This window comes from Cryptotermes secundus, unplaced genomic scaffold, assembly GCF_002891405.2.
Source record: "Cryptotermes secundus unplaced genomic scaffold, Csec_1.0 scaffold52, whole genome shotgun sequence".
Classification (NCBI taxonomy): domain Eukaryota; kingdom Metazoa; phylum Arthropoda; class Insecta; order Blattodea; family Kalotermitidae; genus Cryptotermes; species Cryptotermes secundus.
Window position 1 is genome coordinate 327,804 of NW_019733835.1, and position 15,044 is coordinate 342,847.

At 38.5% G+C, this 15,044-nt stretch overlaps 1 protein-coding gene across 1 annotated transcript in view; it reads right to left on the minus strand.

Annotated features, from left to right (window-relative positions):
• Positions 1 to 819: 819 nt before the first annotated feature.
• Positions 820 to 15,044, minus strand: part of LOC111868187 (phosphoacetylglucosamine mutase) — a 41,607-nt gene continuing 27,382 nt past the window's right edge. The window contains exons 9-12 of the mRNA XM_023858621.2: positions 8,674 to 8,831; positions 7,525 to 7,717; positions 6,342 to 6,457; positions 820 to 1,295 (exon numbers count right to left, since the gene is read on the minus strand). Of these exons, the coding sequence (XP_023714389.1) occupies positions 1,157 to 1,295; positions 6,342 to 6,457; positions 7,525 to 7,717; positions 8,674 to 8,831 (606 nt within the window). The 3' untranslated portion in view covers positions 820 to 1,156. The remainder of the gene's footprint in view (positions 1,296 to 6,341; positions 6,458 to 7,524; positions 7,718 to 8,673; positions 8,832 to 15,044) is intronic.

Genomic DNA, 15,044 nt, shown 5'->3' on the forward strand with positions numbered 1-15,044 from the left:
GTGCATTAACTTCTGGATCAACCTCCTTATTATCTCTAACAGATTCTCTTTATATGGCATTTATGTATATCCAATTAATCAGTACAGACAGACATCTGATAGGTCCCATTTAAATCCAGGTTCTTTGGATTTTCTTGTACCTTTCTAATAGCATATTCTAAACCAAAGTTGAAAAATTATGGTAGCAAAGCATTTCTTTGTTTCAAACCATTGTGCATTCTACAAGGTACTATGTGTTAGGATAATTACAGTCCTGAGTACCCTGTGGCTTAGTCTCTACAATCACCATGTCTCAGTCTATTTACCATTGTGCTGGTATGACAGTTTATGAAAAATGCAACCCACAGCCAGTGAAAGTTAATATTAGCCGCATCAAAGTTTGTCTTTTGTAACATTCTATGAAGTAAAATATTTCTTCAATACAGTGATCATTTTTGACAATCAGTGAAACCTATATACTTACTGCATGCCTGGGGGGAACACCAGTGCCTCATATTCAGATCTCTTGAAGAATCATCTTCAACCTGCAGTCAGATCAAAGCGACGTGGACTTTTGATTAGAGGTGTCCTTTTGCAACATGACAGTGCTCGGCCCCATACTGCCTGTGCAACAGTTGCAACAATCCAAGACTTGCACTTTGAGTGTCTTCCACATCTGCCATACTCACCAGACCTAGCCCCAAGTGATTACCACATGTTTGGGCCACTCAAAGGGGCGATGGGAGGAAAGAAGTTCCATTCTGATGAAGAGGTACAGCACCTCTTGTCACCTGTACTTTGTTCTCCAAAGCACTCATTCATGTAATAATTTGTAGTCTTCATTTTTCAAGCAGTTTCAGGTGTTTTATTGAGGAACTATGAAGCATACAAACATGAAAAATCTGTATCCTACTCTTCTTCATGATCCCAAAATTGCCCCCAAATCCCATACATTAAGAGTTATATTTATTATTGCATAATTTTTTTATTCTATGTCAAAAATATCCAGGCATTTACATATTACATACATAAAATGGCCAAGGCTCTAAATGTTAGATGTCAATCCTATTACACTTTATATATGCAAAGGGAAGAGGAAATACAGTCATTACCATTTTGTAATCAGCAGCAAGTTCCATCCCTTCACCAGATACAAGCTACTGCACCTGCTGTGTTGTCACTCCAATGCAGGAGGACTGCCTACTCCCCCTGCCAGCTGATATACAGCAGAAGCAACCTGAAGTGCTAGTTGATCAGCATTAGCTTGTGTGTCTGCCTCAGCATAAACTCGAACAATGTCTTCTGTTCCTGAAGGTCTGCGCAAAAGATAACATATACTGTTATTTGGGGTGACCATTCACAGTTAAACCTCTTTATTCTAAGGTTTCTATTGAAGGGATAATGTACAGATTTCAAAATAGTAAAAACTTTACAGTACTGTCACGTGTATGAGTGACTACAATATTAGATTTTAAATTATTCCCACAGTATTTTATTGCCTGATTAGTTTCACTTTGTTTACAATGAAAATTAGGCATGCATGTATCTCAGAGTTTTGAAATACAATAGAAAATTCTTGGTCTTGATTTGAACATTTATTTTTCAGTCTTCAACTTCAAGAATTTTCTGGTAATTCCTTTTGTTTAACACGTTGGCACCTAATGTAAAAAGGGATAAGTATTGTATTAACCAAATGGAAGGTAAGGTTTTATTCTTATTTTAAGGGTTAACAACACTACTGGTCAACATTCATACATATACAAACAGCTTTTAGTAGGTTCATGCTAAAGTTTGCAGTGTACTGTGCTATGAGAGTAGGAAGCAAGAAAAATATATGTCAAGGTTAGAAGCCATGAGTGGCCAAAGTACCATATAGGTCAATAAATAAAATTGGCAAGTCCCCAATACAGGATGTCATGAAATGTGTCCATTGCCATAAACATGACAGATTCATGCCAAGAAAAGAGGAAGTAGTGCAGAAGAACAATATGTTAAATGTATCAGACACAGTTATAATGCAAACCTTAGGATTATAGCAATTAAATATGCAGAACAAACAACTGTAATGCATAAGAAAATAGTGTTTCTGAGGCTAATATCCAAAGGTGGATACAAGAGAAAGTGAGTTCTATGTGATAGCTATTGTTTATTGTCATTCAGTCCATGTATTTATTTCATGCAACATTATTAAATTCAAGAAGCAGCAGGAATTTAAGGCCAGCACAGGTTGTTGTGTACAAATGATTTGTAGAAAGGGATTTTCTTTACAGTAAAAAACTTCACTTTGCAACAATCTGCTATTCCACTTCGTGGAGAAATTTCTTGCCTCTCAGAAAAATATAATTCATTGTTACCTACTAAGCCAAACAGGCAATGCCAATAAGATACCAGAGTATTCTAATATGCCACCTAACAATTCCGTCCAGTGTGACTGGTGAATTTTTATTTCAATTCTTCATGCCCTTACATGTTTCGGTCCTTAGAGACCATCATCAGAGGGACATCGATACAGTTTGGAAACCCTCTGATGATTGTCTCTAAGGACCGAAACATGTAAGGGCATGAAGAATTGAAATAAAAATTCACCAGTCACACTGGACAGAATTGTTTTATCTTTTATAATATTGTTAGTGTGATGGACCAGAATGAAACAAATAAAAAACGATGATGTTCTCATAAAACATCAGACTGAATGAAATATTGATTGAATTGGCAGATGGTGCAAAACCATCAACATATATGAGCATGTCACTGATTCAAAATATTACGTTCAAGGCACAGGTCCCTGTGGTACTGATAATCAGGTATCAATCAAAGGGATGTAGAACAGCTGATGAAAATTGGTCTGAAACATTAAACCAACAGTGCTCTTAAGAAAATAAATAATACTTGTCACGATTTTAGAGTGACTATAGACAGGGTTAAGCCAGGATAGCATAGTCAGTATAGTGACTGGCTTTTCTCTACTCCACATCCTCCAAACCGGCTCTGGGTCCACCTAACATCCTATCCAATGGGTACTGGGGGTAAAGCAGCTGGGGCGTGAAGCTAACCACTCATCTCCAACTAGTGAAGAAGTCAAGAAAAATGTGATCTATACATCCACTCCCCCCATACACCTTCATGGTGTAGTGCTTAATTAGTAAGCACAGGGACAACTTTACCTTTTATAGAAGGGGGTTTGGATTGGTAACCAGATTTATTGCACACTTACACAACTTTGATTTGTTTCATTCTGATCCATCACACTAACAATATTATAAAAAGTTAAACAGTTCTGTCCAGTGTGACTGATGAAGATTTTTCTTATTTCAATTTTTCATGCCCTTACATGACCGAAACATGTAAGGGCATGAAAAATTGAAATAAGAAAAATCTTCACCAGTCACAGTGGACGAACTGTTTAACTTTTTACACAACTTCTTACTACAGTTCACACTAGGTCTTCTCAGCCTGCTGTGTCTTCACCAGTCGTTGCCTGGTGAAGGATCCCAACAATGTCCTCTGCTTCCATTCTCACGTTCTTACTGGCTGGTGACTGCCTCACAACTAACTCACTCCTGCTTATAACATCTTGGCATCAATCACACAGGAAACACTGTTCCTCTGTTACTGTTTCCAACTGTTGCTGTGCAAACATGCTCATTTGTGAAGCTGTTACTGAGCTGCTTCTTTCACAGTCACTGCCCAGCAACAGGTCTACATGCCATTTAAGGATGTCAGATTTGAGGTCCATCCATGTTTCTTAGTGTAGGACTGTCTTACATTTGGAATCATCTTCCATTTGAGTGAATACAGTAGTACAGTTTAGTGCAATGTGAAAAGTGGGCAATGGCATAAATTGTGGTTTCAGCGGAAAAATGGTCTACTAGAGAAAATACGTATTCTCATCTCAGTTCTCAATTTTTTTGGCCTGATCTTGAGCTAGAAAAGTCATTCTCACACATGCATACACAAATATCTTCTTTACTGGGGAGGGGGGCATTTTGTTGCTAAAAATAAATTAAATTTGTAATGGTACATCTGAAAGGACAAGTATTACACTGCATTCTTATATAAACTCTGCCACAAAATGAATTGTAGGGTTTTTGTCTGTGTCGTTACTTCAATGACAACCCACTTCTTCGAAACAGTTGTAGGTCCTGAAAAGGACCGTTGGTTGCTGAGATGCTTGACTGGTGAAGTAGCGCGGCGTGCGCCGGTAGGAAGGGATGTTGGTTGCGGTGTGTGGACTGGCCGCAGTGCGGCAGATGGTGGAGGTTGCTTAATCGCAGCGCGGCAGCTGTTGGTGGAAGTCTGGTCATCGAGCACGGTCGCTGGAGCGGAGAGGCGGTAGCTACGCCAGTTGCCCAGTGTGTCGGACATGACTACCAGTGAATCGAGGTGGCCTAGTTGCCCAGTGAGTCGGGTGTGACCGCCAGACAGTTGTGGCAGTCATGTCTGGCGCAGCAAAGCGCCGATGCCTCCGTAGACCGAGCACTGGCGACGAAGTGTGCTGATTGCTTGTTGCTTGTAGACTGCTTGAAGACTGCTGATGTACTGATTGAGAACTGACTGTAGACTTGCAAGCGTTGTGCTCCGCCTTTTATACAATGCTCGGTGGGCGGAGCGAAACTTGCAATTGAGGAGCAACAATTTGCAGAGCGCTGATTGGCTAGCGAAAATGAGGAGCAGAAATTTGCAGTGTGTGCTGGTATAAATACGAACGAGACATCCGGCAATGCGATATTCACGAAGGAGTGAGTGCTGTCTAAAAGACCGGTGGAAACAGTGTGCTATGTGGGATGTCCCCACAGAATAGTTTCCATATCTCGGAAATTTTACTGGACAAAATGACATGAAAATAATGTCCTAACAGATATGTACAGCAGCAGAAGGATGAATTCTTTGGAACACAGTTGCATAACATGAGACTGGCTCTGATAAACAGAGATGGCATAGGAGTCATGTGTCATGACTTACTGATATGATGGGATGAAAAAGATCCTATCTAACACCCAGAAAATTTATATGAAAGGAGCTAGCAACGAACTGTGAAAAATTAAGAATGTAGAATAGCATCTGAATTTACTTCCACTTCAAATAGAATTTACAAGAGGGTTATGGCTGTGATCAGAAGGGCTTTAATGCCTCATAATTTTAAGGCTTTCAGTCAATAACATTACAATGCCTATTGTTACCACTCGTTGGTGTCTCCACCTTATCGTGGTGAGGGTGTTTGAGTATGCCAAGGACCCTGAGAGCTATACCAGCGGTAGCGTAGCTACTGGCAGGGCCTCCCTTGCTGGACAGGTCAAAGGGTAGGCATCAGACGAAGAGAGACACCGAAAACTGATGCCGGAAGCAGCGTCATCAGCGGCGACTTGAAGCACAGAGAAAATNACCTGGTGTTCTTGGTAGCTTTTAAAGTTGTGGGACACGAGCTGTACCTCTAATTAGATGACACCAAGATACCCATAGACAGCACCTGTACACGTGCTTAAAACATTTCTGAAGTTAACATGAATGACCACTGAAGCCACTTTAAACTCATCTATTCTTGAGGTTTTTATTCCTCTAGTCTGTCCCTCATTCACCCCACACAGAACAAGATCTAGACAATGCAGTAAATGATGAAGTATTGCAGTATTATGTTTGGCAAACTACTGATGCACAAGCACTGCCCAATGTGCCATGACAGATCCTCACAGATTACAAGCAGAAGAGATTAAGTTTCTATACAGTATTAAAAAATAAGTAGGGATAAAATCCAAAAACCCACAGACAGGATATTAAAATAGTGAATTGTGACAATTTAATAATACAGTGTTGTAGATATGTGTTATGCACAGAAGCCATACTCCTTTGATAACGAAAAATGATGTTGAGTAGGCAACTCTTGGGATAACTGGGGACTAGGTAGAGACTAAAGACAAGAATGATGCTGTGGATACAGGTACAAGAGAAGCACTTGTAGGAGGACATCAAAGAATGGAGGAGAATTTGTCAAAAGGAAACCCATCCAAATGAAAACATCAATGGATGACGACACTGATGTGAATGAACTGCTATGCCACGTTTGATGCATTAAAAATTTGGAGGACAGATTTCCACTTTTAGAATCCCAATTTCATTTCCCCCTAGTCTATGTTGGATTTGCGGTGAAATGAATGGAACATGTATTTGGCATCTACAATCTTCACCTTCATCTCCTTAGTATTACAAGGTTAAACATTTCTCTAATCATTAAACTGTCATTAAATCTTCACCTTCATCTCCTTAGTATTACAAGGTTAAACATTTCTCTAATCATTAAACTGTCATTAAATAACCAGTCATTCAAACTTAACAGAGCCAACTAGATCTAACCCTGATTGTCATACCTGACAAATGCTCTACCATTTGGCACATTTCTAACAAACAAGTTGATCTGATCTTGGAGTCCTGGAGGAGCCACACTTTTCCTCTCTGCATCTGTTGTTTCGATCACTCTTCGATCCTGCAATAGGAAAATAAAGAGAACTATCAAATGTCTGAATTTTGCACTGTATTCCAACATGTAAATGCCTTCCTATAAGTATGAATATTTCCTTTCTTTTAAAACTTTAAAAATTATATTCTCCAGTCATGGGCTACTACTTGTCAGTAACTGTGTGGTATCTACAGATCTCACACTGCACATTACAAACACATCTTCTAACTGCATTCCTTGCTGTTTTGCACATCTCATTATTAGCCATGATATGCTCTTATTGTAGGTACAAATCTGCTTTTGCAAGCTAACTACATTATAGACATATTACTAGATGGACTCAGAAAGTCTTTTACAAATTATGAAAATCTTCATTATGGACCTATTTCCAGCCTTCTGTCACTTGCTCCCTCTTATATATACGTACTCTCCCCAGCACCCTGTTCTCAAACATGTTACTGGCTCTACACAACTGCTGGTTTCTTGAACATAACCTACAATAATCTCCTGCATTTGACATAATTCAAGTGCCGTAACCAGCAACTAGATCCAGTACAATCTTAACAAAACAAATGACTAACATTATTAGAAACCAAAATAACAATGCATAACACCAGAGCAAAAGAAACTTTGGAATGCAGTTTTCAGGCATGGATATTTAAGAAAATTTACATTGAAAGCCACACAAATGAGGGTTTCATGATCTGTAGTATTACAAAATTAGGTCACCAATGAATCAGAGACAATAGAAACAAAATTAATGTTTCCAACAATATCAATGACATTAAAAACTACCCAATAATTAGCTACAACACACATAAAGAACATAGACAAACAGAATACCAAAACATGGACAAATGAATGGGTTAAGGAAATCTAAGACACCTAAGGGAGTTCAGGGTTCATGATGATGACTAACAGTTTCAGTAAAGCAAAATAGATCACTGTAGGTTGTGGTGCAAGGGCCGAGAAGGCCCACCCCTTATACAACAGTTTCAGTAAACAGAATCATTATCCCACATGCTCAATGAGACCAGTGAGGGATGTTTCATCACTTACATACTCAGCATAAGACACTAACACTATTCCCCTACCTTCAGAGTCACTTTGAGTTGTCTATTGGGTAAGTCAGTGTATGCAGCTTCCCAATCCTGTATGCTCCAGCCTCTAGCATGCAGAACAGTTTCCAAAATCAACAAGTCTGATATTGCATCACCAACTGTTTGGTTTATGGCCTCTATTATGGCTGCAAGTGTTCTTATGGCACACAGTTGCTTTTTAGGTAAGCTGTTAACATGATACAATGTGAGTACTGAATGCAATACATTTTTGTTCACATATGATCAGTAAAAATGATGTAATAAACTAAGGATAACACCTCTAATAACAATGTTGCCACTGGAGGCTGTCCTGTACTCTCAAAACTAATTTTCATTTAATATCCATATTAATATTTTCATCCAATCTCTGTTTCATTCTTTCAACAGGTCACATTCCAAGTACCTCATCAATTTTCTGTAGTAATTTACAGTTCTTACTATCCAAGCTACATGCCCAATTCAGTGTAATATCCCTGATTAAAGTACATTTTTACCGACTACGCTATCCTGGCTCCCTTATTAATGCTACAAAAGTGTAAATCTTGAAGTTCCTCATTATGTAAAATCTTCATTCCCAGTTCAACCCCAATGTTTCTTAGTGATCTCTTTCCAGATGCAGGAAATATGCGATATTCCCTCATACTAAGAGACTACTATGGTACACACACTGGTGAACATTCATACCCCATGGAAGAGAGGAATTTCTTCACATTTTGATATAGTATCCTTTCAAGGAAGACTGCATACCATGAAGTTGGTTCAATTAGTGAATAAGACACCATATCTCATAACCATATAAAACAAGAGGCAAATATATATTGCTTATACATTTGAATCTTCTCTGTTTTGGAAGGTACATGAGATGACAACTGTTTAGTTTCAATAATGATGAGCATTTTTAAAATTTACTTTTCTCTTCATGCCTTGTGCACTAGAGATAAGCCAAGACTACTCCAGGAGTCTGAGTCATCGATATTTTCTGTGGTTCGGCCATTTGAACATAACCTAAAACCAGACAATATGCCTACTGATGAAAGGCATATGAGATAACTTTACCAGAACCCAGTGTGTTAGTAACAGCCATTTATAGCATTTAAATACTGAAGGATTTTTAAAACATAAAAATACACATTAAATCCAAACCTTGGTTCTTCAGCAGCACAGCAGATACGTTTGGTAGCAAAGTCACTGAATATAACAGTTCCATGTCCATTGGCTTCAAAATAAATTCCAATATCATATTCCAGAGCTTTCTGATGCAAGTGTTTCACACCAGTTGGTACACAAGCCACAGGAGCTTTCTGTTTGTATGAAGGGGCAACAAAAATGTCAACGTACAGTTACAGTGATTACCTTTCTTTTCAGTATACACGTATCAGGAAGACTGCAGCAAGACTGAATTTAGTTCAAAATGTTGGTAAACCCATACATGACTATACAGTCTCACAGGCCAGGTCACAATCTAAACTACCACTGCCATGAAAACCTCAAATCACACAGCTCATCTTAACAGTGCTATACTGGAAAATAAATATTTTCTCTGAATAAATACTTTGAATGATTATAAATTCCTATGGGACCCTTTGATATTTCCACCAGCAAGCAAATATCCACATGCTCAATATATACATTACAATTACACTTCTGACAGCCATTTTCTTGTGCTAACTCTTAGGGTATAAGAAAACTGCAAAATTAAAATCACTGTTTCTGACCATATTTTTTTCATGTAAACTAAGTACTGCTATGTTCCTCTGAAACAGATGAAGATAGGGAAATAAATCATACATACTGTCGCATGTATTGGTGACTACAGATGGAGTTTGGATTGGTAATTGGATTTACTGCACATTTCTACAACTCGTTACTACACTTCACAAATCACTTCACTCCACAGTACTCAACTGCAGTGCACTCACTAAATGAAGTGAACTCAATCAGTCAAGTCATACAGCTATGGAGCAGACCCACAGAAAACACCATCTACAACATCTCTTCTACTGCTGCATGACATCACCACATACATGACACATTCCTCTGCTGAGTATGTACAAGTCATTACCTAGCAATGGGTCTACATCAGCCATGTCAAACATGCAGCCCCTCAACTTTTAGAGCTAATTGATATTAAAATCAATATTAAAATTTTAGTAGAAATATTTTTTGTAAAGACAATTTTCCAACAGACCAGAAGACAAGAGGTCTCATGCAGACCTAAATTAGCAGGCTGCAGGAAAAGTGATTCTCAGAATTGCAGAAGGGTTTGTCCAACTAACGGTTTGTAAAGTTCATGAAGGACAAACTATTGGTGGTGAGGGGGTTTGAGTATGTCAAGGACCCTGAGAGCTATACCAGCGGTAGCGTAGCTACTGGCAGGGCCTCCCTTGCTGGACAGGTCAAAGGGTAGGCATGAGACGAAGAGAGGCACCAAAAACCAAAAACTGATGCCGGAAGCAGCGTCATCAGCAGGGACTTGAAGCACAGAGCAAATGATGCTCGAGATGGTTCAAGTTCGTATAGCAACAGGCGTGACCAGAGTGGTTTGAACGGCTGTTGTACTGCGATGTGGAAAGCAAATGGAAATACTACCACATTATTGTCTGACAGATTACTGATGAATGCACTAAAATCCGCACCCCAAGTATTTCCAAGAATCCCTTTTGGAGGCGTAGTAAGAATGCAAGGAGGGTGGCAACTGACAGACAAATGCAAGGGATTTCTACCTTAAAAACTAGCTTGCAACACCCAGCCATTGTCTAATGGGCTGCTACCAAACTTTCACTTTTATGACCACTGAGACAAGATACACCTTCCTACTAGTCCATTAGTCTCTTGTACATTGTCATTCAGTTCATTTTCACACAGCGACCAGTGCTGATGTTACATTGTGATGAATGTATAAAGGTTATAATTAAACATTAAATTATCAACTACGAGTTTTCTTGTATATGTACAGTAACTTTTAAAGGGCAATGCCGCTTTCAAAAAATTCAAGTAGCAAAAAAAGAACTACTGAAAGTGAGAGCCGTGTTTTTCAAGAAAAATGGGAAATCACTTATTTCTGTCGTGAAATAGAAGGTAAAATTACATGTTTGATTTTGGGGCAAAATATAAGTGTTCCACTTTAGGTAATTATATTGAAATTATTCCTAAATAATAAATAAAATTAAATTTCCTTGTATCAAAATCTAATGTATATTTCTATTTTGAAGTGCTGCCCTGGACTATTATTTATAGGGCCGAGGTGGCCCTCTGTACAAGTTGAGTTTGACATACCTGGTCTACATGCTACAATACGAGGGGCGTTCAAGTTCTAAGGTCTCCGATTTTTTTTCTCAGGACTGGGAGCAGATAGACACATGCGGTTTAGTTTAAAATACGTGTGCACTCTTTGTGAATGCGTGACAGAGATGGTAGCACTGTACAGCACACAGAACTCTAGTGGTGGCAGCGAGAGTGAGCAGTGTTTTTGATACTTAAAACAGCGACGTTTTCGTTACAATAACAGCGAGTAATCATTCGTTTTCTCCACTTGCGTGGCGTGACACGCATTGAAATTCATCGCCAGTTGAGTGAGACATGTGGTGATGGTGTCATGAATGTGAAAAATGTACGTTTGTGGGTGTGACAGTTCAAAGAAGGCCGAATGTCGTGTGACAACGAATCAAAACAATCTCGGCCTTGCACCAGCTGGTCTGACAACATGTTCGACCAAGTTGAGAAAGTTGTTTTGGAGGATCGCCGATTGAGTGTGGAAAACATTGCCTCCAAAGTTGGCATTTCCGTGGGATCTGTGCACACAATCCTGCATGAAGACCTGCGAATGTCCTCCAGGTGGGTGCCACAAATTCTGGTGGACAACCACAAGGCTGTGCATGGCAATTTGCCAGGCGATGTTGACACGTGATGAAGGCATGAATGGGACTTTGTTTTCATCAGTTGTGACAATGGATGAGACATGGATGCCGTTTTTCAATCCTGAAACAAAGCGTGATTTTCCAGTGGTCAAAACAGACTTCTACAGAAGTGTTCACAGCGGCCATGGAATCAAGGTGTCGACGTTGTGAAAAATGTGTATGGCTGCAGGGACATTACGTTGAAAAGTGACAGAAGTTTCAAATTGTTTGTATGGTTATTGTGTGAGAAAAAAATTGGAGACCTTAGAACTTGAACGCACAACGTACATATCGGACAGGGACAGGCACAGGCACAGCCAACTGCATGTAATATGCTGTAGTTACATAACTAGAGATATCACTGGAAAATATGCTTTAAGACAAAGGTGATTTAAAAGGAATTATTTCCATCATTATATAACATATCAGGATAATTTAGTTTCAGTGCAGTCAGTATTTTTAATATCCTATAGTGAAATATTTATTCCCATTATTGCCAACAGTGAAGAGTATGGATTTTATGAGCATTATTTAGTTTCAGATATTACACAACACAATGAATATATACTAAAACCTGTAGTAGACCTGCTTCATGGCATGGTTCTCATTTAATTAAGCAGAGCAGCAACTTTACCTTTATCAGACCCACTTCACATCACTCTGTGACTCACTTTGAAAGCTCCAATTCCTTTCTCAGAATATACCTATGAACATAAATCCATTTCATTTTTCATTCATTTTCCTTAAGTTTTATGTAAAGATATTTTCTGCACCCTGTGATGAACATTACAAATCCAATCATTTCATTATTTTCTTAAGGAACATGTTAACAGAAAGAAGCATTCTGTAAGATATGAAGCTTTCACAGTGGCTTAAGTTAATAAAAAATCATCTCCTTATGATGGGGACAAAGATGGTCCCTGAAATGTTTGTAATTTTCCACCAACTTTCTCGGATGATAGGCCAAGATGATTTTATTAATCATTCTGTAGTTTGTCTTTCTTACTCATACTTTTGGAATACTACACGATTATCTGAACACATGTGACATTTCTTGCAAACATATTTCTGAATCTCAGTGGCTACTGTTACAATAAAAATCCTTTTTCTGTATCATGGACTGACAAAAACAGACATATACTTCTTTAGTTTTCTACCTTATGGTACAGAATATGCTTTGGTGAACACAAGTTTCAGGCACACCATTTCCAATTCAAAACTTCTCTTTCCTGTGGAACAATGGTTATATTAAACATTTCAGTTCATCGTAAGGTTTATAAGATTACCTCTGTGAACACAAGTTTGGGCACTCTACAGCTGACACACAGCCAAGAACTGACTTATTTTATACAGCACACTATGGTAAAAACAAACACAGTTCCCTTTTGTTTCTATCTCTCACAACTTAGGAAGGGAATACGAAGACACACACACATCCAACATTACACCACCCGCAACCAAACAGGGAACATACAACGAGAGACATGATATACACTGAGAGTAAGAGGAATGACTCCCATAGTGGTGGAACTATGCGCGGTGTTAGAATTGGGACAGATAAGATAAATAATCTTAACAAGTTTTTAGTATATAAATATTTATTATAATTGACGAACATTTTTAAATACTTTTTAAATTTTACAATGACATAATGGCAAGCAATGAAATAGATTAACGCATATGATGATGGCACTATAGTGCCGAAACATGTTGTGAAATAACAAGTGAAATTGAGTGCACTAAAAGACGGACACTGCATACATATCATGGACGAAACTCAGTGCAACAGGACGCTAAAATACAACATTAGGAAAGGAGTTTCTTGTGAATGCATTTCTGAAAGACCCTCTGGCTAAATTTAAAAATCAAACAATTCTCTTCCATTTTACAGGTGAATTAAAATGCATAAATGACCCTTATACTTAGTTAGTTACTCATGGAGCTGAAGCACAACAGACCACTGTAGGTCATGGTGCAAGGGCCGAGAAGGCCTACCCCTCATACATTCATTCATACTCATGGAGCTGAACCCTTCTGGAGAAGCCACCAATTCTGCAGCTACTCAGGAATTTCCCACCATTTTATGGAACCTGAAGGTTCATTACTGTGTTCACAAGAGCCCTCCACTGGTCCATATCCTGAGCCAAATCAATTCAATCCATACCATGCCATCCTATCTCTCTAAGATCCATTTTAATATTGTCCACCCACCTACGCCTTGGTCTTCCCAGTGGTATCTTTCCTTCTGGCTTCCCCACCAATATCCTATACGCATTCATCTCCCCCATTCATGCTACATGCACTGCCCACCTCACCCTCCTTGACTTGATCATTCTAATTATGCTTGGAGAAGAGTACAAGTTATGAAGCTCCTAACTGTGCAGTTTTCTCCAACCTCCTATCACTTCATCTCTCTTTGGTCCAAATATTCTCCTCAACACCCTGTTCTCAAACACCCTCAGTCTATGTTCCTCCCTTAATGTCAGAGACCAAGTTTCACACCCATACAGAACCACTGGCAAAATTATAGTTTTGTATATTCTAATTTTTTATGTTTTTGGACAGTAGACAAGAAGACAAAAGGTTCTGGACTGAATGGTAGCAAGCATTACCAGAGTTCAATCTCCTCTTAATTTCTTCCTCAATCAGGTTTCGATCTGTTATCACTGTTCCCAAATATCTGAACTGTGCAACATTTTCAAAACATCTGTTTCCTATCTTTATGTCATGATCTTGCCTTGCATTTTGGTGACGAGACAGCAACATAAACTTAGTTTTCTCTGTGTTTACTTCTAGACCAACCTCTTTACTTGTGTAAATTAAAGTTTGTGTGTTTTTCTTTATGGTATCTACATTATCACCCAGTAGATTCACATCATCGGCATAGGCCAACAGCTGATGTGTCCCGTTTAATTTCAGTCCCACCTGGAATGCTTGGACCTTCCTAATGGCATATTCCAAAGCAAAGTTGAAAAGTAGTGGTGATAAAGCATCTCCTTGTTTTATACCATTCTGAATAGGAAATTTATCAGAAAAATGTTTACCTATACAAACTTTACTATACCTGTATGTTTCGTTTAAATACGTTTTAATTAACCTAACTAGTTTCATGGGTATCCCAAACTCTATCAGAATATTGTACAATACTTCCTAACTGAATCATAGGCTTTTCTCACGTCTATGAATAGCCAATGTACTGTCTCACTGCAGTCCCATTTTTTCTCCAATATCTGATGAATGCAAAAGATATGAACTGTAGTTGATCTGTTACGTCAAAACCCAAACTGATGATCCCCAATAATTTCATCTATATATGGACTTAACCTTGAGAGAACAATATTGGATAAAAGTTTGTATGAAGTTGATAGAGTGTTATCCCCCGATAATTACTAACAGTCAGTTTTATCACCCTTCTTGTGAACTGGTACAATAATAGACAAAACTCTTCCTTATGCCAAATAGAATTCATTAGGTTGTGGATCTTAGAATGTAATATTTAGCCTCCTGCTTGAATAAGTTCTGCTGGAATTTGATCACTACCTGGCGATTTATACCATTTCAATTTTGCAATAGCACTTTCAACCTCAAAAGGGCTAGGATCAGGTATTAACGGCTCAG